Here is a 24,592-nt window from a genome sequence, read left to right as displayed (position 1 = left end):
ACATATCAAGGGTGAAAGATGAAAGATCAGAGAAGCAGAGAATCCAGCCACCAGAAACTTCTTATCTCTTTGAAATCTCAGACCAAAATGAAGATACATAATGAAAAGAAGTAATCTGAGGAAGGAAAAATACCAAGTGTACAATTTGAGGAGAAAAGGAGCACTGGGAAGTGGAATGGAGTTAAATCTTGTATTCAAAGAAATAAGCAGATTAAGAAATGAAATAAAGGGAGTGGTAAACTTAGGGTAAGATCCCATCCATCCCCCCTTGTAAAAAGGAATTAAACAAAAATTTAGATCCAGGTGTGGTAGTGCACACCTTTAACTCTAGCACTCCAGAGGCAGAGGTAGGGAGATGTCTGAGTTTTAGGCCAACCTGATCTACAGATCCAATTTCAGGACAGCCAATCTTAGGTGGTGAAGGAAACCATAGAAAACAGAAATCTGGAGAAGATGTAATTGAACAAGAGTGCCATATTCCAGCCCCAGCAAGCAGCAGAACTTGGCAGTTTCAGCCACATAATTCTGGCTTTAGAGTTAAGGACAAAAGAAAGGAGCTATGGAATCTTTCTCTGTGACTAAGAAATGCCACTAAGGCTAGGCATGCATCAGGGATGTCCCTGAATTGAGGCCCAGGGAGGCCAATGTAAAGCTTTGAAGTTGCAGCTTAGATTGCCTTGAAGACCCAAAGATGTAGGAGCTGTCAGAGTTGTGGGATACCTGCCAGGGAGCTGCTGACAGGACTGGAACCAGCCCCAAAGAAAGAAGTATTTTTCAGTCTGAGAGACCCCACCCCAGTTCCCCCTAAGTCCCGGATATCTTAAAATAGCCAGAACTGAGTAAGTTACCCATTCCCAGATAGGGTGAAGTCAGAAGTTTTAAAAGTACAAAGTCAGGATGTCAGGTGATGACTAACCATGAGACTCCCCCTCCCCCAAAATAACATGACCAGACTTCAGAGATGGGCCATAAAACTCCTGACAGACCAAATAGACAAACTAAAATAAGATAAAGTCCAGGCTTGGGAAAACTGGATTAATCAAGGATGGACCTGTACTAACCCCCTCCTCTCTAAAGAATTTTGTGTTTTTTGCCTTCAAAAGAAAGAGGAACTCTCCTCCCTGCCTTGCTGCATCTGGCTCCGATGAGGGTTTCCTGCTAGCTTGCACTGAGTGCAGAATGAACCTTGCTGTTGCATTCTGGACATCCTCGGTCTTCAGTGGTCTCTTTGGGGGTCCTAATCTGGGCAGAACAACACAGTCAACAAAGATGAAAGGAGTTGGAGACCTGAATAACGCCTTGACATTAGACATGGAGATGCAGAGTTTGGAGATTGCCCTGCTGGTTTTCAGTCTTGCTGGGGTCCAGTATTTCCTCACTATGATCCCTTCCCTATGTTTTGAAATGGCAATGTATATGCTGTGCCATTACATGTTGGAAGTATGTGATCTGTTTTTTGATTTTGGTTGTAAAGAGGACTGTGGTTAAGAAATTGCATGGATCTTAGAAGAGACATTGAACTTTGGACTTTTAAACATTGTTGAGACCTTAATAGACTATGGTGACTTTTGAAGTTGGGCTAATTTAATTTTTCATTATGATATTGTTATAAGCTTATGGGGGCCAGGGAGTGGAATGTAGTAGTTTGGATGTACTTGCCCCCATACTCTCATTGAGCATGACACTATTAGGAGATGTGGTTTGTTTTAGTCAGTATGGCCTTGCTGGAGGAAGTGTGTCACTGTGAGGGTGGGTTTTGAGGGATACAATGTTCAAGCTACACCCAGTGCCACAATTCACTACCTGTTGCCAGAGAATCAAGATGAAGGATTCTTAGCTTCTTTAACATTACTATGTCTGCCTGCATACCATCGTGTACCAACATGATAATGGACTAAACCTCTGAAACTGTAGGCCAGTTTCAATTAAATGTTTCCTTTATAAAAGTTGTTGTAGACATATTGTCTCTTCCAAACAATACAACCTCTAACCAAGCCAGCCTCTATTCTGGGACACCCCTGCCACACACCTGGCCTCAGTAGCTTTTCTTAGTCATAGATTGAGATTCCATAACCCTTTTCTTCTATCCTTGACTCTAAAGCCAGAAATGACATGGCTGAAGTTAACAAATTCTACTGCCTTCTGGACCTGGATCATGACCCCCTTTGTTCAATTATGTCTTCAGCAGCTTTCTGTTTTCTTCATGGTTTCCTTCACTGCCAAAACTTGGCTGTCCTGGAACTCGCTCTGTAGGCTTGATTGGCCTTGAACACAGAGATCTGCCTGCCTCTGTCTCCTGAGTCCTGGGATTAAAAGCGTGAGCCACCACACAGGGATCTAAATGGTTCTTTAATTCCCTTTCACAAGGTGAAAGCTTAGATGTGTGGGGTCTTGCCCTGAGGTTGCCGCTCCCTTTGTTTCATTTTACTTCAGGCTTTTGTTAATCTGACCATCTCTTTGAACAGAGGATTTAGCTGCATTTTTCTTCTGGTACCCCTTTTCTCCTTGAAGTATACATTCTGCATTTTCCTTGCTCAGCATGCATCTTTTTATTATAAGTCTTCATAAGAGTGAACACTAATAACCACATGGCAGTATCTATACTAGACTATTTTGAGATTTCCTTTGTCAATGCAATTAAAACAAAACTCCTCACTTTAACATCAGGTGGACTTTTTTGGACAAGGGCAAAAGCAGCCACATTCATAGCCAAAATACCACAAGAACAATCTCTAGACAACATACTAAAATTCTTCTCATCTGTAACCTCTTAAACCAGGCCCCCATAGTTCAAATCATCCTCAGCACCACTGTCTTCCATGCTCCTACTAGAATTGCCTATTAAGTCCCATTTAAAATTTTCAACTGCTTTTCTAATTTAAACTCCCAAAGTTCATGTTCCTCCAAACAAAAGCATGATCAGACCTATCACAACAATACCCCAGTTTCTGGCATGAACTTCTGTCTTAGTTTGGGTTTCTATTGCTGTGACAGCATGATCACAGCAACTCTTAAAGGAACACATTTAATTGGGACTAGATTACAGTTTCAGAAGTTTAGTCCATTTTAGTCATGGCAAGAAGCATGGTGCCATGTCTGCCTACATATCATCATGTACCAACATGTAATGGACTAAACCTCTGGTGAAGGAGCTGAGAGTTCTACATCCTGATCTGCAGGCAGCATAAGGAGACTGTGTACCACACTGCATGTAGCTTGAGCATATGAGACCTCAAAGCCTGCCCCCACAGTACCACATTTCCTCTAACAAGGCCACACCAAATAGTTTCACTTCCTATGAGCCAAGCACTCAAACACATGAGCCTATGGGAGCCACTCATATTCAAACCACCAGGGCTTACTTTTAATTTATATAACATGTAAGGACTCTTAAAATCCTAAAATCAGGTTGTTTTTAGTGAACAATTCTGGAAAAAAATGTACCCCAAAAGTTCACCATGTATTTTGATATCATTAAATTCAATAGATTAATTTGCCTGTGTGTGATGATTAAAGTTAAGTTTCAGTTACTGTGCTTAAGAGGTCTATAAAACAAAAATACCTTTAACCCACTTGCCCAAGGACAGATAAACCTGTAACCCTCACTTGCTCAAGGACAGATAAACATGTAAACCCTACTCACCTCAAGAGAGAAAAACCTGTAAGGCTAACTTGCCAAAGGATATGCAACTTCCTAGAATGTTAGTAGCTGTTGTTCAAGTAAGATAACAAGCCACATGTTTTCACTCTTGTAAACAGGGTTGGTTGCCCCCACTGCACAGATGTGCTTGATCACACATGGGGTAGGCAGGAAGTGTATTAGGATGTATGATTGGACAAAGGAGGGGAGTATGTACCATTGTGGGTTTTGCCTTTATAAGCACCAGACTAATATAATTCATGGCCATTCTTGGCATTCCAGGTAGGGATTTGGCCAGTTCCCATTGTCCTAGTCAGTATTTAATAAAGCTTTCTTCAAATTTGGCTCAAAATTTCTGGTCGTGGTCTTAGTCTAGCCTGGTGGGATTAACCTATGGTGTAGGCTTTGAAGTTTAGCATACAAAGACTGCTGTTTTGAAGATTACAGTCCAATGAAGAACATTGGTAATGAGAAGATTGGTAGTAAAGTTTCAGGGCATAAAAAATCACAAATATGTTTCCACTGAACGAAGTTATAAATGTAATTCAATTAGCCATGAGGATATTTTCCAGGTGCTTTTTAAAAATACTGTTTAGTTTTTGTTTCTATAAGTGTTATTTGTTTTTCTCTTTCAGAGTAAATATAAAGTGGTTGTTTCATTTAAGATGTACTAACATTTTAAGGAGTGATTTAATTTTGCACAGAGACCTTCAACATAGCTTATATCACGGCAACTCTCCGAAATCACATTATGTCCTAAAATGTGTCCTGATGGGATCCAGCACTCTACGGCTCCAGAAGTTTAATTCTCCAAGAATATATCAGAACATTTTGGAGTTGACAACATGCTGTCTTAGTTAGTGTCTTTTAAAAATTCAGTGGGATATAATCTAACCTCCTGCCTTACTGTGTACTATGTGAAATGGTGTACTCAAATCTGGTGTGGCTTCCAGCCTTATTATCTAGGTGGAGACATTAACTTGAGCTATATCCTATCAAGTCTCCCCTCTCTGTGTGTGCTAAAGACCATGTAGAAAGGGACTTAAATAAACACATACACACACAGCATACCACATGTAAAATAAATACATTAGTAGTTTTTCTACCAGAATACAATGAATCACTGCAGTTGACTTAACTAATGGACCAATGCTAATGAAAATGCTTGGAAGTGTGGTTGGGTTGGGGTCATGCTTTGCTATGCTGAGAAGACAGCAAATGCTTGGAAATGGTGTTGATAATAGCAGTGTGTAAGACCCCTTTGAAGAAACTAGTTATTGGCTACATCTCAGTGCTGGAACTCTTGCAGAAAGGTAAAAGGAGATGTGAGTTTTGAAAAGCTACAGGGATCCTGCAGTTTAGAAAACCAGTGTTCCAAACCTTCAGCTAGTGCATATCACCAGGCAATGGCTCCTTTATTATTATCTCAGTGATGAATCTGCCTCAGGCAGGTAGGCCAGGCAATGCAATTAGATAGCATTTGAAATGCAGTCAGGTAGACACACTAATTGCTAGATTCCTCAGCTCCTTATACCCTATATGGAAGGAAACTCATTTATGTTGTCAAACTTAGTCATCATTTAAATTCCTATCAAGTTGTGCTTTTCTTTCTAAGTTTGCCTGCTTGGTCCCTTCCCATCCTGTCTCCTCATCTACACCTCCCCTCCCATCTTGTCTCCCCTCTTACCCCCCATCCCCCTTTCTCTCTTCCTTTCTCCTTCCTTCCCTTCTGCTTTTCTCCCTTTTTTTCCAAGATAAATTCAATACATAAAGCAGGCTGGCCTGCTAGGTTAGTGGGCTTATCTTGTAGCTTTATATTGCTTTTAAGGCCATCATTTTATCTTGAGAAAGAACAGGAATGATGGAAGGAGCTGGGTAATTCACAACCACCCTGGGGTTCACACCAAAAGTAGTTACAGAAATGCAAACCTTAGGTTCTATTTCACAAAGTCAGTGTCTGTTTTGAAATTGAGATTCTAACAAAAGTTTGTGATGCCTTTTTGTGCACAAAGCTAAGGTCAAGCGAGTAGGCCAAGTTGTAAATAGCTTTCAAGTACTCCTTGACTCATAATGAAAGTGTGGCTATGGGAGTAATGTGGCCCATACCCCTTCCTGGAGCCCAGCTTCAAGCTCTGCTGCTAGTTTAGTTCAGCTCCCCACAAGCTGGCTGTGGGGATGTCGCCATTGCCTTCTGTTTCCTCTGTAAGCCCAGGGTGAGAATGACTGGCATATTGTATCTCCAGATCAAGCAGTATCAGCAGTATTCTTTTGTTCTGCAAGCTAATGTTCAACATATCTAGTGAACTTGTCATGTTAACAATGAAGTATTATCTCATGAGTCACTGGGATTCTAAAATCTTTCACTCCCATGTTACTTCATGGCATAATACATGATATCTGCAGTCCAAACACTCTGTTTCTACCTATGCTAATGGTCACTAGCATGAAAGTATATATATGAATAATCGTCACAATTAATCCTTCCATTATTTCACAGTTTCATTTGTGGGAGAGAGCAGTAGATATCTTGAGAAAGCACAGGTAACTTTAGATGCTTTGATCTTCCTGACTCAGTTTTCTCACTAATGAAATTATCAAAATGCACCATCACACTATGTCTTGTTGAGATCATCCAGACTTGCTGCATTCTAGGTAAACATTTAGCAACTGAGCTAGACACCCCCACCTCAAACACTCCAAGACCATTAATAAATACTATGATGCATTCCTTCTCATCCATAGCACATCCATCCCAGACTGTTACTACAAAAGAAGGAACTGGAATACCTGACCCTACAAAATCATTTATGAGTACTTAGTACTGTGAACTTTGTGCATAGGACACTGTCTAAAATATCCACCAATACAAACAAACTCCCAAATGCATACATATGGTTTGGCTATTACTTGCTGAAGGAAATGTAGTTGTAGTCCTACAATGTGTGTTTGATTCAGATTTCTTATCTGTAAAAAGGGACCAAACACTGAATTAGCTGAATAGGCATGTGGTGACTATGAAGTGTACAAACATAAAACTCAAAACAGTGCCCAGAATAGAAGAAAAATGTTTTGACTGTCAGCTCATAGTCTGACAGCTACTTCACACCATTTAGAGTTGACTCATTTCTTGCTGCCAATTAGTCTCTCTCTCTCTCTCTCTCTCTCTCATACACACACAAATACACATATGTATACCTCCCCCCACATATATACATATTCTCTTCACTTCTTCACTCATTTAATATTCCAAAATATTAGGCATACTCACCATCAGATGGCATGTTCCAGATGGCATATTTAGAGATCATGTTAAATGCTCTTTTATAGAGTTAAATGCTAGTTGGAAATAAACAACACTCTTAAAAATGAATTTCATGATGAAAATATTTTAAAATAGTACAGTAACTTGGAAAGTGATTTTTTAGGTAAAAATATAAAGTAAAATGCAAATAAACATCTCCTTAATCTAGATAGACACATTTTTGAACAGAATTCCTTTAGCTTCTCATCTGTGGGAAGACACTTCTGCTGATCCCATTTCACCTGAGTGTTTTGAGAGTATACAAGATAGTTTATTACAGTGTTGTGTTAAAAAAAATATACACTCAGAAAATGTATTCATAGGAATTCTGTTTGTAATGAACAAAATGCAAAAATACTTCACAGAAGTTGTGTAGATAGTGGAGTATAGAACAATGATGATTTGTGTCAATCAACATGAATGGTGTTACCCTACTTCATCATGACTGAATCTCACACATACAAAGCTGAGCAGAAAAAAAGCAGGGAAACAATATGAACTCCATGCTTCTATTCACACACAGCCTAAAAACAAGCTCAAGTGAATACACTGTGAGAAGTCAGCATGCCTAAAGGGTTATAACCATGGGGACACAGGAGGGGAAGCTGGGCACACAAGGTTGGTTCAGGTCCATTATCTGGATGCTGGTCATATGGAAACCTTTTGAGCTGAAACTTATAATTTATGCTGTACTGTTTACAAATAAGTCATTAAGAAAATGCACAGTAGCAATCTATGAACATGTATTCTTACTTAAACTTTCCTGCTATAGATAACTTTTGATAACATTGTTATCAAATGTTCTTTTAAAAATGTAATTATAATGAATTTATCTTTAAAATTTTAATTTAATGTCTCCAAATAATCTCTTTTTGGAAAATACTAGTTCTTTAAATAGTGTTAGGTAACTATCATAGTAATTTGATTGGAGAGTTTTGATGACTAGAGATCTTTCTACATCTATTGGATGAGTTACCTTCATTTGTTTCTTAATCTTCCCTTGGGCTTATTTCTAGAAGGGTGCTATTATTTGAAAAAAAGAACTATTCCTTTTTTATTATTTGACAAATCAAAATTCTTCCATGACTTAGATATAATACAATACAATGAAAACTATTTTATAAAGCAAGTTTAAGGAATAAGTTTCATTATTCTTATTGTAGAGTAAAAGAACTTTCTGTAACACTAAGGTCCATGTCTGAAATTCTGACAAAGAAAAATCCAAATTGGAAATGATATCCATTGTCACATACATAATAAATCTTCTTGCTTCTAAAGTATTGAATTATTTAGACAAGGTCTCGCTAAGTTGTTCCAGGATGGCCTCAACTTTACTATGTAAATTTAGCCCAAACTCATAGCCATTCTCCTGCTTCAGTCTCCTCAGTACTGAGATTATAGATATGGACCCATCCTCCTGCCTCAGTTTCTCCAGTACTGGGATTAAAGGTATGGGCTATCATACCTGAGTTTTGATATTTCTCATGAAATTGAAAACAAAAAATTCTTGGTTAAAACATCTTAGTTTATGTAAGCAATGGTTGTTGTTTCTACCAAGATTTTATCTCACAAAGTAACCAGTGACACACTATTCCTACATATAACTTTGATCTGAAAACATCACCTCAGCCCATACCTAAATCAAACCACAGGACCCCTCTGGTCTCAACATACTCATTTCAAGGACATTTACAGGCACACCCAGACAAGACTTCTGTTTGGAAGCCACGGTAGATGGATTTGCTCAGCTGCACATAACTACAATCTTTGTTAAAGCTTTGAAGCTCTTGAATGAGAGGTGGAGCACTAACTGCAGATATTTAATGTATTAACTGTCTAAGACTTCAAAGGAAGGATGATTAACTCAGTGACACACAACTGCTCCAGGGACAGGAAAAAAAATAAAAGCAAACACAATTCATATGCCTATTTTTTTCCCATAGTAATTAAATGACAATGGTAAGTGAGCAATTTCTTTTCTAAAACTCATTTAAAAATACTTTTAAGTTGGAATTTCCCTTGAACATTCACTTAACTTCCTATGCCAGCTCGTACCACACAGCAGTGATGGAGCTGGAAGCCTCGCTGTTCTGCAAGAGCAGAGCATCACTCATCTGCCTCTCTCAGTCTAAGGTGCTAACTGGACTTGGCTGGCATCCTGCCCTAGTCCTAACCTCTTCTTCCTCTACCTTCCCTATTATCCCAATCCATCCAACCCCTTCTAGCTGCATTTGCCTTTCTATCCATCATGTGCTAAGTCACTTTTACAAATACTTCTCTCAGCATCTGATACTCATGTACCACTTTGACCTCCTAACAGGTAGCTTACTGGTTTCAAATTCTGATTCCCCCCAACCATTAATTATCCTTCTGAAGTAGCTAAGGAGTTGGACATTGTAGGAGGGAATGATGACATGGTGGCTACATCTGCACAGGACTTTAATTTACCAGCTGTGAGTTACAAAGTTGTCAAATACTGCATGGTGTACTTTATAAATCCAAGATGTCACAGCTTACAATTTCTTAAAAATTATAAAATTTGTTCTTAAAATAATAATAAAATTATTTATTATGATTGGTGAGACAGGGTCTCACCGTGTAGCCCTGGCTGAGATGGAACTTCCTGAGATCTTCCTGAATCTGAAAGTTGTTGCCATTTTGGAATATCCAACTCAAGATGGTTAAAGGGCATTATCCCCTAATCCTACGAAAATGTACAGACTAGAGAGGTCTGTAAGACAGCAACCCTGACAGGGAAAAGAGGCCCTCAGGAAAATATTTGCAATAAATGACAAAAAAGTGAAAAGCAGAGGAAATGGTGTTTCTTGAGAATCTGGAGGCTCTAGGGGAGAACTACACACTACCAGAAGGAGCAGTGGCTGTGCAAGGCACTCTGTGCTGTGTGCAAGACAGAGGTTCTCAGGGTTACCCATGCCAGCCAAGCAGAGGGTAAGAGGCAGTGCATCGTGGAAAAGAAATGAGAGTATAGAAGGTTCCTGTCACTCCTGTCCATTCGTCTTGTAAGACGCTTGGAACACTGACTCTTCCATTAGTGACTCTTATTATTGCTTATAACAGAAACACAGGACCTCATTCCTATAAGCTCTGAATCTACACATGTCCATGAGAAGCCACTTTATTACATATTGTTAGTTTGTTAACACTGAACTCATGGAAAACAGTACCATAACTCAAGCCTGACCTCAGGTATTCTCTTGGAGAAGCATTGCAATGCTCTGTTGAGTTTAGGGGCATGAGTCAGCACTTCAGCACTGGACGGACACACACACACACACACACACACACACACACACACACACACGCTCATAGGCATGCACATGAACGTGCATATGCACGCATTTCATAAAGTACTCAAGAGACTGTTGATGGAATGCTTATTTAGAGTTTGAGACTGGAAAGCGAACAAGCAATGTGGCTTTGTTTGACTTAAGATAAGAACATGGGCTGTTGAAAGGCAACTTTTGTGGCTCTAGTATTGATTTCTTGTGAGTAGCAAATATGTAAACTCATAATCAGTGAATAAGAAAGACTGAGAGTTATATACTCTTATTTGTAAAAATCCCTGAACGTGACTTCACCCTTTTATAAAAACAAACAAACAAAAATTCAACAACAAAATAGGCTTATCTCCTTTAAACCAAAACAAACAAAACCAAACCCACAACTACAACAATAATAAGTGGTGCAGGCCTGGAGAGATGGCTCAGAAGTAAAAATCTTGTACTGCTCTTGCAGAGAAACCAAGTTCAATTTCAGGCATCCATGTCAGGTGACTCACAAACACCTGTAACTACAGTTTCCAGGGATCAGACACTTCTGCCCTCTACGGATATCTGCACTCACATGTACAAACTCTCATGCAGAAATACATGCACACAGATTATTTCTAAAACATGGATTAGAACCACTAATATTGGTGTGGTTCCTTTAAAGTGACGACAAAATATGTCACATATGCAAACCTTTAGTAATATCTTTTGAAAAAAGAAAATTTCCCATTTGTTTAATTGGAGTAGTGGAGCACCAGAATACAGTGAGCCAATGCTGGTGTTGTTCTGAATTACAGGACATTTAACATGGCCATTCATAACTACAAACTATCCATTTTTCATTTAAAACAAACATGTTTTTGAAGATTTATTTTTAATTTTTATATGTATGCATGTTTTGCCTGCATTTGCCTGTGAGCACCATGTGTGTGTCTGGGGTCCAAGGAACCAGATGTGGTTGTCAAGATCTCCTGGAACTGGAGTTAAGGACAGTTGTGAGTACTAAGAACTGAACCTGGGTCTACTATAAGAACAGAAAGTGGTCTTAGCCACAGAACTATCTCTCCAGCAGCAAGAACAATACCTTTTTTAAAATAAAAATAATAAATGCTGCTTAGTATACCCTTGTTTTTAAGAAGGCACTTGAAGATATTCCACAAAGGGAGGAAAGAGAGAGAGGGAGAGGGGCACTGTAATTAATGGGATTCAGCACATCAGCTCTGAAATGAATGATGAAACAAAGGAAGAAAAGGAACCAGAGAAAGGAAGCTTCCAGTCAGGAACCAGGAGAGGTTCAAGTAAGGACAAGACTTCAGAGTTTCTGTAGCCAACAAAAATAAAAGAAAATTAATAGTGAAAACGAAAAGCTAGAGGCTGAGTGAGAAAGTTCAGTAAAATGTGTCTTAATCCTGTTGTGACATAAATGCAATTTACAAAGATAAAGGGGTAAGCACATTCATACATTTTTATCTTGTATCATAAACTTTAGCAAAGACATATAAATGCATTTACTGTTGCAAAGTCAGAAACAGGTATTTCTAACACTATATGAGTAAGGGTGTGCATGTTTGAGTAGGAGTGTGGGAGGATAGTGAAGTATCTTTGTGGACCCTACACTGCATAGAATAGATGGCTTAGCAATAAATACTTAGAAATGTATTGCAACTCTGTTCATGGGTAGTGCAGATGTGGGTGATGCACTCAATTTGCATTTATCATATCATAAAGAGAATAAGAATGAAACAAGATAATAAGCTGACTAAAATGGAAATTAAGCTACAGATACAGATAGCAATGCGGTATTATATAACCACTAAAATTATAAGTGACATTTCACAGATACCTATGGAGTAATATCTTGAAAGTGATTAAGACAAAGGTATACAGGGAATGTATGTATAGTAAGCATATGACTGTATCCATTAAAGGGAATGAAAGTTTTGGTGTGTTTATGTGTTTGTGCTGATTCATCTGAAATGCCAAGGGAGACACATTATTTGTTTCAAGAGAAGGAAATAGTCTCTGAACATCAGTGGCAGGTGGTTTTTCTTTTAGAGATTTAACATTTAAATGATATGAGTCTATAGAATATTCTAAAAGTAAATAAAAGTTAAAAACTATAAATGTTATTCTTTCTGACAGTGATGATCAAAATGAGAGATTCAGAAGGCAGGAAACATTTTTCAGTGTGCAAACCCTCAGACAAATGTTATCTTTTACCTCTGTCTCACACACATGCTTGCACTGTCTGAACTGTGATTTGTTCTACATTGCTGCTCTGAAAAATTGTTATTCATCTTTCAAGATTTTTATGGAGAGTCTGAATCTCTGTCTACCCTACCTCTTTATAAAGCTAGTTCTATCCTTCCCTGTTACTTTCCTTGTTTTAATTTACTTAGTCCTAAGCCTGCCTTCTCCACTGCATATTAATTTGGAACATAGTCTCTGAATGCAAAGCTACTGACAGTGGAGTTAGCTGCCCTCAGCAGTGACATGGTCAGGTCAGTCTCCTCCCAAAGAGGTCAGCACACCCCAGGAAAGAGGAATCCTGGCACCATGGTGGCCTCTGAGAACAGCTGGATGAGAAGCAGGCAGGACTAGGCCGGTTCGAGGGTGCACAGTGAGTGCAGGAGAGAATGAGTTAGCCAGGACTGTCCTTGCCGTCCCTTCACCTTTGCTCAGCTTGACTATGGGATAGACATCTGCACAAAGGAGGTGTTGGTATGGAAAAATATATCCAAGTGAGAGACAACAGAGAATTCTCGAAGGAAAAATCATAAGCAAAGATGTTGTGTGTTTATGAACAAACGAGAAAGCATTAAATTATTATAGAAATTAAAGATCACAAAGACTGATCAAAGTAAGAATTAAAAAAAAAAAAGGATGATGTGTGGTGTTGAAACTGATTGTCAGCAATACAGCACGGGTAGAGAAGCTCCTTTAACTAAGTCTGAACAGACTTCATCTACCTACCTGCAATAGTAGGTCACTGGTCCTACAAAGCTTCTCTGCTAAGGGTCAGAAACTCTGGGCCCTCACCATGTCAGTGTTCTTCCACCATTCACCCCTCATATACCCCACTATTTGCTAGTTGCTGCCCCAAGACCATGTAAGATATATACAACATATTGTGTTGTATCTTAACAATGAAACATCTTCTGTTTCTGCTATTCATCACATAGTGTAAAAATGCTTACATTTTCATCACTCAACTTTTCAACTGAATATGCAAAACACATCAGTCCATTTTCTTTCCCTGACTCTTCACAGCTCTACTGTATCTCTCACCCCCAGTTTTTCTTTTGTCCTTGGTGTCCCTGCTGATTAGAATGTCCTCTGTCCTTTGTCTGATATGCAACCAAAGGAATATCTCCTTCAGGACTCTGCTCAGGAGAAGCTCTGTCAACATTCCCACTATCACACTCCAGCTCTGCAGAAGACAGAGAGTGGCTCTCCTTTCCCAAGGTGGCAATGTACAAGTGCATGGGCTCTGCCATGCCTGTACCCCACTGAAGGTGGCTACTCTCGGTTCTTCCCTTGCATAGCACCAGAAGGTTGAAGAAAGGTCCTAGATCTGCATGGCCATCATCTCATTAGTGTCTAGGAGAATGTCTAGGATACAACAGATGCCAAATCTATGCGTATTCAAAAACAAAAACAAAAAAGGGAAAAACCTAACAGCTTTAGCTTTGCCATTTATCATGGACTTCAGTGATGACCTCACTTATACCCTTTCTGGAAACCTCCATTAAGTACATTAGTGGCAGATTGCTTGGTATCAGTCTCAAACTTATCACTTTCTGGTTGTGTCATACTGATACAAGCCTATTTCCTCTGTCATATTGAGTTATGTCCATTCATAATATCTGTTATGTGATAAGTTGTATCAAGGTAAAATGAGGTGATTAGGGTGAGCCCTAATCCAAAGTGCCTGCTTCTCTTCACAAACTGAAGTCAGGACATACTGCAGAAGGACAATGTCAAGGAACATGAGGAAAATATAGACACTTCTACCCCAGACAGAAGGCTGTCCGTATTGCAAAGAGCTCTCAGAATGAAGTCAGACTGTCAGTTCATTGGTTTGGCACGTATAGACCTCAGACTGTGAGGTAGTCTATTTGCATTGTTGGAGGAAATCATATTTGATTAGTGAACCTCTAGCAAACCAATATTGCACCACAGTCTCCTGGGACCCAGTTTAAAATGCTCAAATTTTGTAATTCCCAGTTCCTAGCTATTGGAACTTTGATAATCGCCACTAATTGACTCTTACTCATTTGGCCATATGTCCCACAACCACCAGGGACATAGAGGTCTTTACCTCTTCTCCCAGAGGAGAGCTATTATTCCCTTTGTCTCCCATGTCCTGAGCATGCCACCCCTTTCCAGTTCATGATTTGCAAGGCCTTCTCCTAATATATGCCTAACTGTAATCAAGTCCTGTGTTATTGCTCCTCTTCATGTCATTTTTCAATTTAGGAGGCATGTTTAAGTATTTGTTGTATGCCAGGCTAGTATGTAATAGAAAAGAAATAAATTCTAGATATTACTTTGTTGTTGTTGTTGTTGTTGTTTTTGAGACAGGGTTTCTCTGTGTAGCTTCGGAACCTTTCCTGAAATTCACTCTGTAGTCCAGGCTAGCCTTGAACTCATGGAAAATCTGACTGCTTCTGCCTCCCCAAGTGCTGGGATTAAAGGTGTGTACCACCACTGCCCGGCAACATTACTTTTTTAAAAAAACATTTTCTGGTTGTCAGATCTCACCAGGTACTTTTGGGGGCTTATTATGATATAATTTTTATCAATTTGTATTATATACTTCATATATTGAATTCAACATATTCTCATTTCTTTGATCATCAAATGGAGTCTCACAACATTAAATAATATCCATATATAATGTGACCATAATGGATCTCAGATGAACTTCATCTATCTCTTCTAGGATTTCTCCCTGTGAATTTATAACCATGTTATAAAGTCCATATTAAGTATGCCTTGTTCATAAGATCTCTGATCACCCTGGACAGAAATATCAGAGATACTTCAACTTTGTTATTCATTATTCCAGTTGATATTTTATGCCTCTATATACTCTCTGTCAATTTTCTAGAAGACTTCATATTTTTGAAATGCTGCAGTTTGCATTTAAAGTGTCCCTTGAGGCTGATTTACCAAATACTTAGTCCTAAATGCAATGTTCAGAAGGGGAATGATCATGCAGTGTGGGCTTTACTTCATCATTGGATTAATCCTGGACCCTTCTTTGGTAGCATTATTGCAAGAAAAAGAAACTTTTCAAGCTGGGAGCTAGTGGGAGGAAATATTTGATGTTAACTGTTAATACATTTTGTTATAACAATGTTAACAGATTTTGTTATGCAACTTTGAAGGTCACAGAGGGGAATTTTATTGGAGACTACACCTTTTCCTAAGCCTGTTTCTGGGCCTTCCTGCTTCCTGCCCATAATGAGATGAACAGATTTCTTTGACCACCTGTGTGCAAACATAGTGCACAGCTTCCCTCAGGCCTAGAGCTCATGGATTGAACACCTCTGGAACTGGGAGATCAACTTATCCTTCATGCTCTAAGGTTCTTTTTCTCAGACACCTTGTCACAAATGGAAAAGGTGAATAACACATGAATCAAAGGGCCGACTATAAAATAGAATATGTTTTTCTATTACAGAAAAGTCTAGTCTTCAGTGGGAATTCATCATTTGCTAAACCCAAGGTCAAAGTTCTCGCTTGTGTTTAAATTTACATAGCAAAATCTACATGAAAGTCAATTGGTATTAGTTGTCCAGAATTTAATGATTTATATTCTGTTTCAAAATCCTTAATAGGCACCAAATTATATAGTATCAAAAAACACATTCTAAGTTGAAATATTACACTGAGTTTAAATAGTTAATGGAATAAACATAAGAAAATGAAGGGAAAAATACACCAATTAAAGTCCACAAAGCTAAAAAATAGTATGTGAAAGTATGTAATGAAATGAACAATTCTATCATTAAATGAAATTATACACTTAACTAAGGTTTAAAAAAAGGCAAGGATCTTCTGCACATCAATCACAAACATTTTAGGATACAGAAAGACTATCTGAATTACTACAATCTCACTAGTACTTTTACTAAATTTTTTTATATCTATCCACAATAACAGATACAATTAACATTTGCAGACATGACATCACAATATGCTGAGTGGCCAGCGCTTTGCAGAGTTTCAAAGAGTCTTAATTGTTTGTCTTGGTACAGATTCCCAGAGCAGAAGTGGAGCTGTGGTGTGTTTTGTGGAATCATTTTGCTTTGGCAATCAGAGTCTGATTCTAGTAAATCTTTTCTCAGAAATACAATTTTAACTTGCAGTAACAACATCAACAACACAAAAGGCTTAGCCACACACTTGTGAATCCAGTCATGAATTTGCTAGATTCATTCAGGTCAACAGCACTTTGAAAACCCATAAGATTTCTGAAACTTGTCCTGGCCATGTGCCTAAATATAAAAGTACAGACATCCTAGTAATTAGCTGGGCAATATGGGGTAAATGAGATGAGCAAGCAATTCACCCTGTGTCCTCCATTAGTGATAATGAGAGCTGTGCAGTTAATCCTCTCTCTCTTCCTTTTGTTTTCATGTCCTTTGCAGGGTCCATTCCAAAGCATTTGCTTTTTGTCCCATGCCCCACCCAGGACAATACTTACTTACCTCACTTATGAAGGATTTGGCTGTGGCAGGATTCATAACAAGGATGGCTCTCCTAAGTGTGTCTCGGTAGCGATTCAACTCCTCTATCCTCATAGTGTCAAAGAGGGTGGTGATCATTTTATTGATGTTGTTTTCCACCTTTTGAAGGGCAACGTCCATTCCCTGCTGGGATACTTTGTCCAAAAATTCCTGTATCCCACGGATATCTAGGAACATTACAACACAGGAGAAAAAAAAAAGTCTTTTCACGTCTGAGCAATTTCTTGTTCAACAAGGCATAAATTCTCAGATTTATTTATGATTTGGTTTAATTAATATCTTTACATGTAAAAACAGGAATTAATGCAAAGGGATGTATTTCTATCCACTTATCATTCTAAGTTAATTAAATAGTGGGGAAAATTGGTTCATGATAGAGAGGAGTGGAGAAGAGGTTCATCTCAATAAAGCATGGATAATTTCTTCAGCATTAAAGAGGAATAAACAGAAACAGTGTAGACATTAATTTTGTCTGTTAACAGCTTTAGTACTGAATCTCGTGGTTTTCATGGTGGAAATGGATTATATCTATCACCCAATTTTAGCCTATCTTGGTAAATGAGTTCAAAGTTACCTCTTCAGATGGAGAAATGTTACAGTAGCAATTGGAGACCCATTAAGGGAAAACTATTTCCTCTTGATCAAATGAATGAAATCTACCTCTGGCCTGGGTAGAGTCCTGATTTTTCTAACTACACAAAAGGTAATTCATGTGGGCCCCTTGGCTTAGAGACCGTCCTAAGGAAGGCAGTTTCACCTAGTGTCAAAAGAGAGAGATGAGAGGAATAATTATTCCCTTAATTAGGTAATGTAGTTTCCTCCCCTGTGTGTGGTACAGTCACTACAGGACTGCCAGGATCCTGTTCCATCTCTCCACCTTTTAGCTTCAGGAGGTATAACTTGATTTTCCTTCTTTTTTGTCTCTTTCTTTTGGATGCCAGACAGAGCCTAAGTGTGGTGATATTTTGTTTGTTCTCTAACAAAGCTTGCCTGGAGACCAGAGTGGGGAGCTAGGCCCTAGAGGCCTGGCAGTGGTAGCACACACCTTTAATCCCAGCACTTGGGAGGAGGAAACAGGAAGTGATAAAGCTGGGTGGAAAGAGGAAGTGATGAGGCAGTATGGAGACAGGAGCTCAGCCTTTTCAGTCTGAGGATTCCTAGAGGTAAGAAGTGTTTCTAGTGGCTGCCTGCTCTGCTTCTCTGATCTTTCAGCTTTCACCCTGATATCTGACTCCAGGTTTGTATTACGATACTGAGAATTCACGATACACCTAAGTATATTTTCTCTGGTACTTTGGGCTTTTTTTTTTTGTTTCTTCACTTAAACCATGTAGCTGTTTGTAGAATCTCCACACATAACTCAAAGACATGGTCTTTCTCTGTTTTTCCTGTCCATAGCCCTCCTCTCTGTATAAGAACAGATTTACAGCTTTCCCACCTTCTAGTTTTTCTCTCAAATTCTAATAAAATTGTCTTTGTGCTTCAAAAACAAATAAAACACACCCCACTCTTTTTCCTCCAATTTCTTATATTATGGAAGCCATTCATGTCATTTATCATAGTCCATAATCACAAAATGTGTTACTATCATTACTGTGCAGAAATTATCTTAGGTCAATTTGAAGGAAGATCACAATTAAAAAGTGAAATTAAAAGAGTGAAATACTGTCATTCATGACAAATGAATATCACTAAATCAACATTCATAATATAACTAGAATACTTTTGGATGTTTCCTTCCAAGGGTCTCAAGTCAATCAATGCTTACATAAAACTACATTATCAAATATTTAGATCTAACTGTCCAGTAGGAGATAAGATAATTTATTTTTAGGACTATGGAGGTGGTTTGGAGTCATGTGTATAAATAAATTAAAATGTATCTTAAGCATTTTTGAAATTACTACCCAAGGTTTTGAATGTATGGTGACCTTCTAAATATTTATACACCAAATTCAAATATGAAAAGATCTCAAAATTTTTCAAATCAAAAGTTCTGTGTTCTTTTCATGTTTAAGTAAGGGAAATAAAACACAATGTCAAAAATAATTATCAATAATTTAATTTTACTAGTTCACAACTTATATTTTTTTATTTTGTGCCCATGGCATGAAATTAGGATTTTTATCTCAAAATTTCTAATTGTGTGTGATTGCATTCATGCAAAATTTGCCTCTCAAGTGAAATAATTAATTTAATAGCAGTAAGTAAGCTCATATGACAAGAACTAAATAGTTCCCAACATAGAAAGTGATATTTCTGCAAAATAAAAATTTGTATTTGCAAAGTTACAAGCTAATTTTTAAAATCTGTGCTTTTATGATTGATTTCAGTTTTAAAACTTCACAGTAGTGATATGTTCATCTCTGTGATAATTCTGTCTGTATACAATTTAACTTCCAGGCTATATTCTTAATTAGATAATAAACCTGAGCTATCAGTATAAAAGGACAAAAGGCTCAGTGGACACAGTAGAGCAAGAAACAAAGGTGTGGGAATAATGAAGGTAAACAGCCTAGTCTGAAAATATTTAATAGTACAATGCTGACAGGTGGGCTGGGCAGGGTTCAAATCTAATGAAGCACAGCAGACACAGGTCTATAAATAATATCAGGAGTATGAACACGCAAAGCAGTGTTCTCAAAACTTTGGTGTCAATCACAATCACTTGATAGAATTGAAAAAAACAGCTCGGGTCTATCAGAACTCAGAACATAATTTTAATTTTGAATTCTATGGTTTTAGTCTATTTTTGTTTGAATTACTTAAAGATTCACATATATAAAATATAAAAACAAAAAGTACATTGAAAAGGAGCTGAGATCCTCCAGATTGCTCACACTCTGAACTTTGATTCTTACAGTAAATATTGGTGCAACTTGACTCCTTCACTTGAAAATAGAAATGTTTCTTTAAAACTATTCACTGTCCAGGCAACATTGGTGCACACCTTTAATCCCAGCACTTGGGCGGCAGAGGCAGATGGATCTCTGTGAGTTCAAGGCCATAACTTTGCAACTTAAGGTAGATTTCTGTTATAGAGGAATCAAGCAATAACTGCTTTCTTCATCTGAGGATGATACAGCTGATTATGAGCAGAAGGTGCTACATGTGAAAAGAGTCAGATCCAAATCATGCTATTAGCAGCTGTGTATAAAAGATTCATTAAAAGAAAGAGTAGGCCTCTGGGTTTGTTAATTAAACATGAACATAATCAACCATCTCAATTATTCAGCCACATTATCTTCATTCTGATTTCGTTAGTCAGTGAGCTAAGTTGCAGAAGTTTACAGACATAAAAGCACATGGTTCTTGACCTCAAGGAGCTGCCAGACTGATTGCACCTGTCAGTTGGGGCTATTTATTAATAACAGTATGTTTCCCAGCTGTTGTTAGTCTTGCTTACCAGATAAATACATAAGACCATTCATCTACTGAGTAAATAAATGTAGGATTATGGGCAAAGGCAATCTCCCTTGAGCACCACAGGGGTGTGTGTGCTCAGCAGAAGACTGATCTCTTTTCCTTAATGCCCACATCCCAAACCTTATAATCTGTGGATAAACCAAATTATATTCCAAAGAGGGATCAAGCCTGATGATGGGATTAAGGCAGTTCATCCAGTGAGATCAAAATAGAAAGGTAAACTTCATAACTTGGGTAAGTCCAATATCATCAGGAAGACCTAATGTTGGAAGAAGCATAGGAAAAGAAACAGCTAGGGGTGAAGGTTTGGAGAGGAGCAATGTGGATGATTCATCTGAGGAAGAAGTGAAGAAAGGTGGGTGGGCGTCTATGGAAGCTGCACAAGGAAAGGAAGTGGATTCTCCACCAGAACTATGAGAAGAGAGCATGCTTTGCCCATACCTTGTATTTATTATGCTTAGATCTGATGACAGATTTCTGACCTGTAGAAGTCTACATAACTTGTGTTGATCCTCCAAATTTGTGATAATCTCCTGTACTAGCAATAGACATTAATAAGAAACTATGTTTCACTCTTTAAGTCAGAATATTTCAAATTAATATCCACTGAATTTAATTTCAGAATCACTTGGAAATGCTTCTGGGACTTTATAGCTTTATTCCACTGTGGTGAGCTCTGAAATCCTCCTGACAGAGCCCATGATGACCCCTGAGAAAAGTCTGGGAAATAGTTCTTCGATTTGTGTCACAGACTTGAGAGAATCATAACTACAGATCCTCCCTTTTCCTAGTAAACATAAATAGCTCAATCATTCTGCAGTATTTCCTGGCTGTCAGCACTTAGCCTAATTTACCTGCTTCCATTAGGGAATATAACATGAGTGCCAGATCAGTATCATTGCTCTTAAGGAATTCGGACTTCAAACTGATACTTATATTTATGGAGTCCAAAGGTGTAGTCTTTTTTGTTGTTGTTGTTTTTGTTTTGTTTTGTTTGTTTGTTTGAAACAGGGTTTCTTCATGTAGTTTTGGTGCCTGTCCTGGATCTCGCTCTGTAAACCAGGCTGGCCTCGAACTCACAAAATCCGCCTGGCTCTGCCTCCTGAGTGTTGGGATTAAAGGCATGTGCCACCACTACCCAGCCAAAGCTGTAGTCTTAATTTTCAGGTGTAAAATGACCTTCTACATCGTTTCTAGTCATCCTTGTTATTTTTCTTTTTGGAAACAATTTCTTTGTATCAGGGAAACACACTGAATTTGCTGTCAGAAAACCAGGGTTGGGTCAGTAAATTGCTTCTACAGTATAGCTCTGTTCACTTGGAATCACTTTCATAATTGATGTCTCCTGTTTTCATTTTCTCAGTGTTTGAGCTCTCTTCACAGAGCAAGATGCCATTTTTTACATATGAAATAACCCTGGCTTCATCTTTTGCTTTCACATGTGTCCAGCCTTCTCCATTCTACCCCTGATGATCCTATGCTCCCAAGCTAGTCAGCCTGAGTCCTTGGTTCTTACTAAATAATTGAAGCTGAGGAAAGCCATAATGTAAAAGAATGGCTTTTCTTGTGCACTGGGTTGTAATGATGTAGTTTTTTTTTTGAATTTTTTTTTTTTTCTGGTTTGTAGCAGTGAATAAGAATCTGGCTTGCTGAGTGTGATTGGCGCCCCCCCCTTGTAATGATGTAGTTTTATGACTACAAGAGTCAGAGGATCTGGCTAGACAAGTGAAACAGAAAGCCAGCCTGTTCCCTATGCAGAGCAAAACTCTACCAGTCAGTTATAAATTAAAAGAGAAGGAAGAGGGTATGAAGAAGAAGAAGAAGCAGAAATGAAGGAACAGAAGGCAGCAAGGGAGCTCTTTTAGTGTTTGACTAATTTCATATACATATGCAAACACACACACACACACACACACACACACACACACACACACACCCCCACAGCCCAAGTAATTTGGTGATGAAGAGGAAGGCATGGCTGGATCTTGTCTTTGAGATGCTTCCAGTTTACAGGGAGAACAAACAGAAATCAAAATCACACTTTAATCGTATAGTGTCTGATGAAGTCACTGTAACAGAGCAGCAAAAGCTTCAGGGATTGTGATCCTACATATGCAAACATCCACAATTGTATTTTATTTCACATGAGTACTAGGTTTCCGTATAAAAAATGAGAGTGGGTAAAATATGAAGGCAGTTATTTAGGCTTCAGATTTCAACATGGCATACATTTCTGTTATTAAGTTTTTAGCAACCTCAGACAAAACTTCTGCTTTTACATTTATATTTGCTATGGAAATTTTAAAAAAATAGAAAAAAGTCCTTAATTAAAATGTTAGTGATCTATCTATCTATCATCCATCTATTTATATCTGTCTGTCTGTCTAATATCTATGTATTTGTCTGTCTAACATCTATCATATATGCATTTATATATCATCTATTTCTCTATCTATCTATCTATCTATCTATCTATCATCTATCTATCATTTGTCTTTTGATCAAATATTCTAAGAAAAGTCAGGTATCATGGCACATTTCTGCTGTTCCAGCACATGGGAGGCTGAGGAAGACCTCTCAAATTCAACTGTAGCCTGTGTAAGTGAGTCAGAAACTGACCACCACAAACTATATAGAGAGACTTTGCCTCAAAAAGTCTAGAATAAATTAGAATAAATAAGTAAATAAATAGGAATTAGAATAAATAAGTAAACAAACAAATAAGCAATATCATCTCCATAATATTTTATGCACTATCAGTTTCTCTGGCACTCAAATTACGTTACCTACTTAGGCCATCTTCCCGTGTAATCCTCTATGATGTAATGCTTAATTGGAGGCTAACGATTCATTTTATCAAGTCTTGTAAAACAATGACATTATTATCTTTAAAGTAGGATTAATTTTAATCTTCTTAGCAAAAGTCATCTATAATAAAGTAGACTAGTCTTATTTAATACCAGAATTTAATGTTAATTTATGGGTCTAAAGAAACCCTAAGAAGAAACTAGAAATATGAGAAAATAGGATACTGTGTTTAAATTAGATATATGGTCCATTTTGGTAGCACCTGAACCAGTCATCCATATCAAAGTAGATCACTTTCTTGATAGTCTTGGCCTACTGTGTGCCAGTCACTGTGGAATATTCTTAAAGAAAGTGGTGAGCAAAACAGAACAGCTCTTGTCCCATTGGGAAATGTGGTCTGTACCATCTGATGATAGCACTGAACCAATTACTGATTGAGAAATATAACAGTATTGTTCTTTTTCAAAGTAAATTACCAATTTAACTAAATATAGTGGATGTCTATGAAACATATCAAAATAGCAATTTATACTCTCATCATTGTGTTTATACATTTAAAATATTGAATAACATAAGACAAAATTTCTGTAACCTTTTCATGCTTAGTTTTTCCTCTATTCATCTTCCCCTTTGAGTGGGTGAAGATATTTAATCATTCTGATCACTTAATGCATTCAAGACCTCAATTTGAGCAGGAAGACTTCAGTATGGCACTGGCTAAGCATGGCGTTTCTAAAATTATGACAGCATGCTAAGCTTTAAAATTAAAATGTAGGACCTTGTGACTTTCTTCTCCTGCTTTCTCATTTTATAAATTGGAACACAGCATAGTGCTGAATATGTGAGATATATCATAAACCAGAACAGATTTTTCCCAATATTTGGATAGCACAGTATGCTCTCTGTGCCTACTTCCTGATGGGGGTGGGGGTGGGGAGGGTAGGGGTGGGGAAACAAGGCTTTTAAACATCAGGCAATTTAAAAAGTTTTGTTTTAAAAGATCTTTTAACTCAAAAAATTTATTGGAGTCATGTAGCACTTTTTTTTGCATTTTTAGAATATTTTATTTTATATAAATTTAAAAAGTAAAATAATAACATGCTGTGCTGGGCTTTGACACATCAGAGCCTGGCAATTATGATCTAACATTGAACATTTACATTTGACAGGAACTTGTCATTTGGACATATAAAGCTGCCATCTTTTACTATGGAAACCACCTCTACAGTAAAGCTGAGAAATATTTTTAAAGCACAAATCACAGATGTATAAATCCCGAATAGGTGAATATACTCTTTTTACCCATTTGACATAATATATATTAATGCAAAGGGATGGTTCAGTAAATTGCTTGGATTAATTGCATGCT

At 37.8% G+C, this 24,592-nt stretch overlaps 1 protein-coding gene across 2 annotated transcripts in view; it reads right to left on the bottom strand.

Annotated features, from left to right (window-relative positions):
- The window catches only part of Grid2 (glutamate ionotropic receptor delta type subunit 2), a 1,432,020-nt gene that overhangs the window by 689,709 nt on the left and 717,719 nt on the right, over window positions 1-24,592 (bottom strand). For both annotated transcript variants that reach the window (XM_028880742.2, XM_028880745.2), the window contains exon 4: window positions 16,951-17,156. In XM_028880742.2, coding sequence (XP_028736575.1) covers window positions 16,951-17,156 — 206 coding nt within the window. The remainder of the gene's footprint in view (window positions 1-16,950; window positions 17,157-24,592) is intronic.

The sequence above is a fragment of the Peromyscus leucopus genome, chromosome 3, assembly GCF_004664715.2.
Source record: "Peromyscus leucopus breed LL Stock chromosome 3, UCI_PerLeu_2.1, whole genome shotgun sequence".
In the NCBI taxonomy this organism is placed as follows: Eukaryota; Metazoa; Chordata; class Mammalia; order Rodentia; family Cricetidae; genus Peromyscus; species Peromyscus leucopus.
The sequence above is the reverse complement of the archived record's forward strand: the minus strand, read 5'-3'. Positions and strand labels throughout refer to the sequence as shown.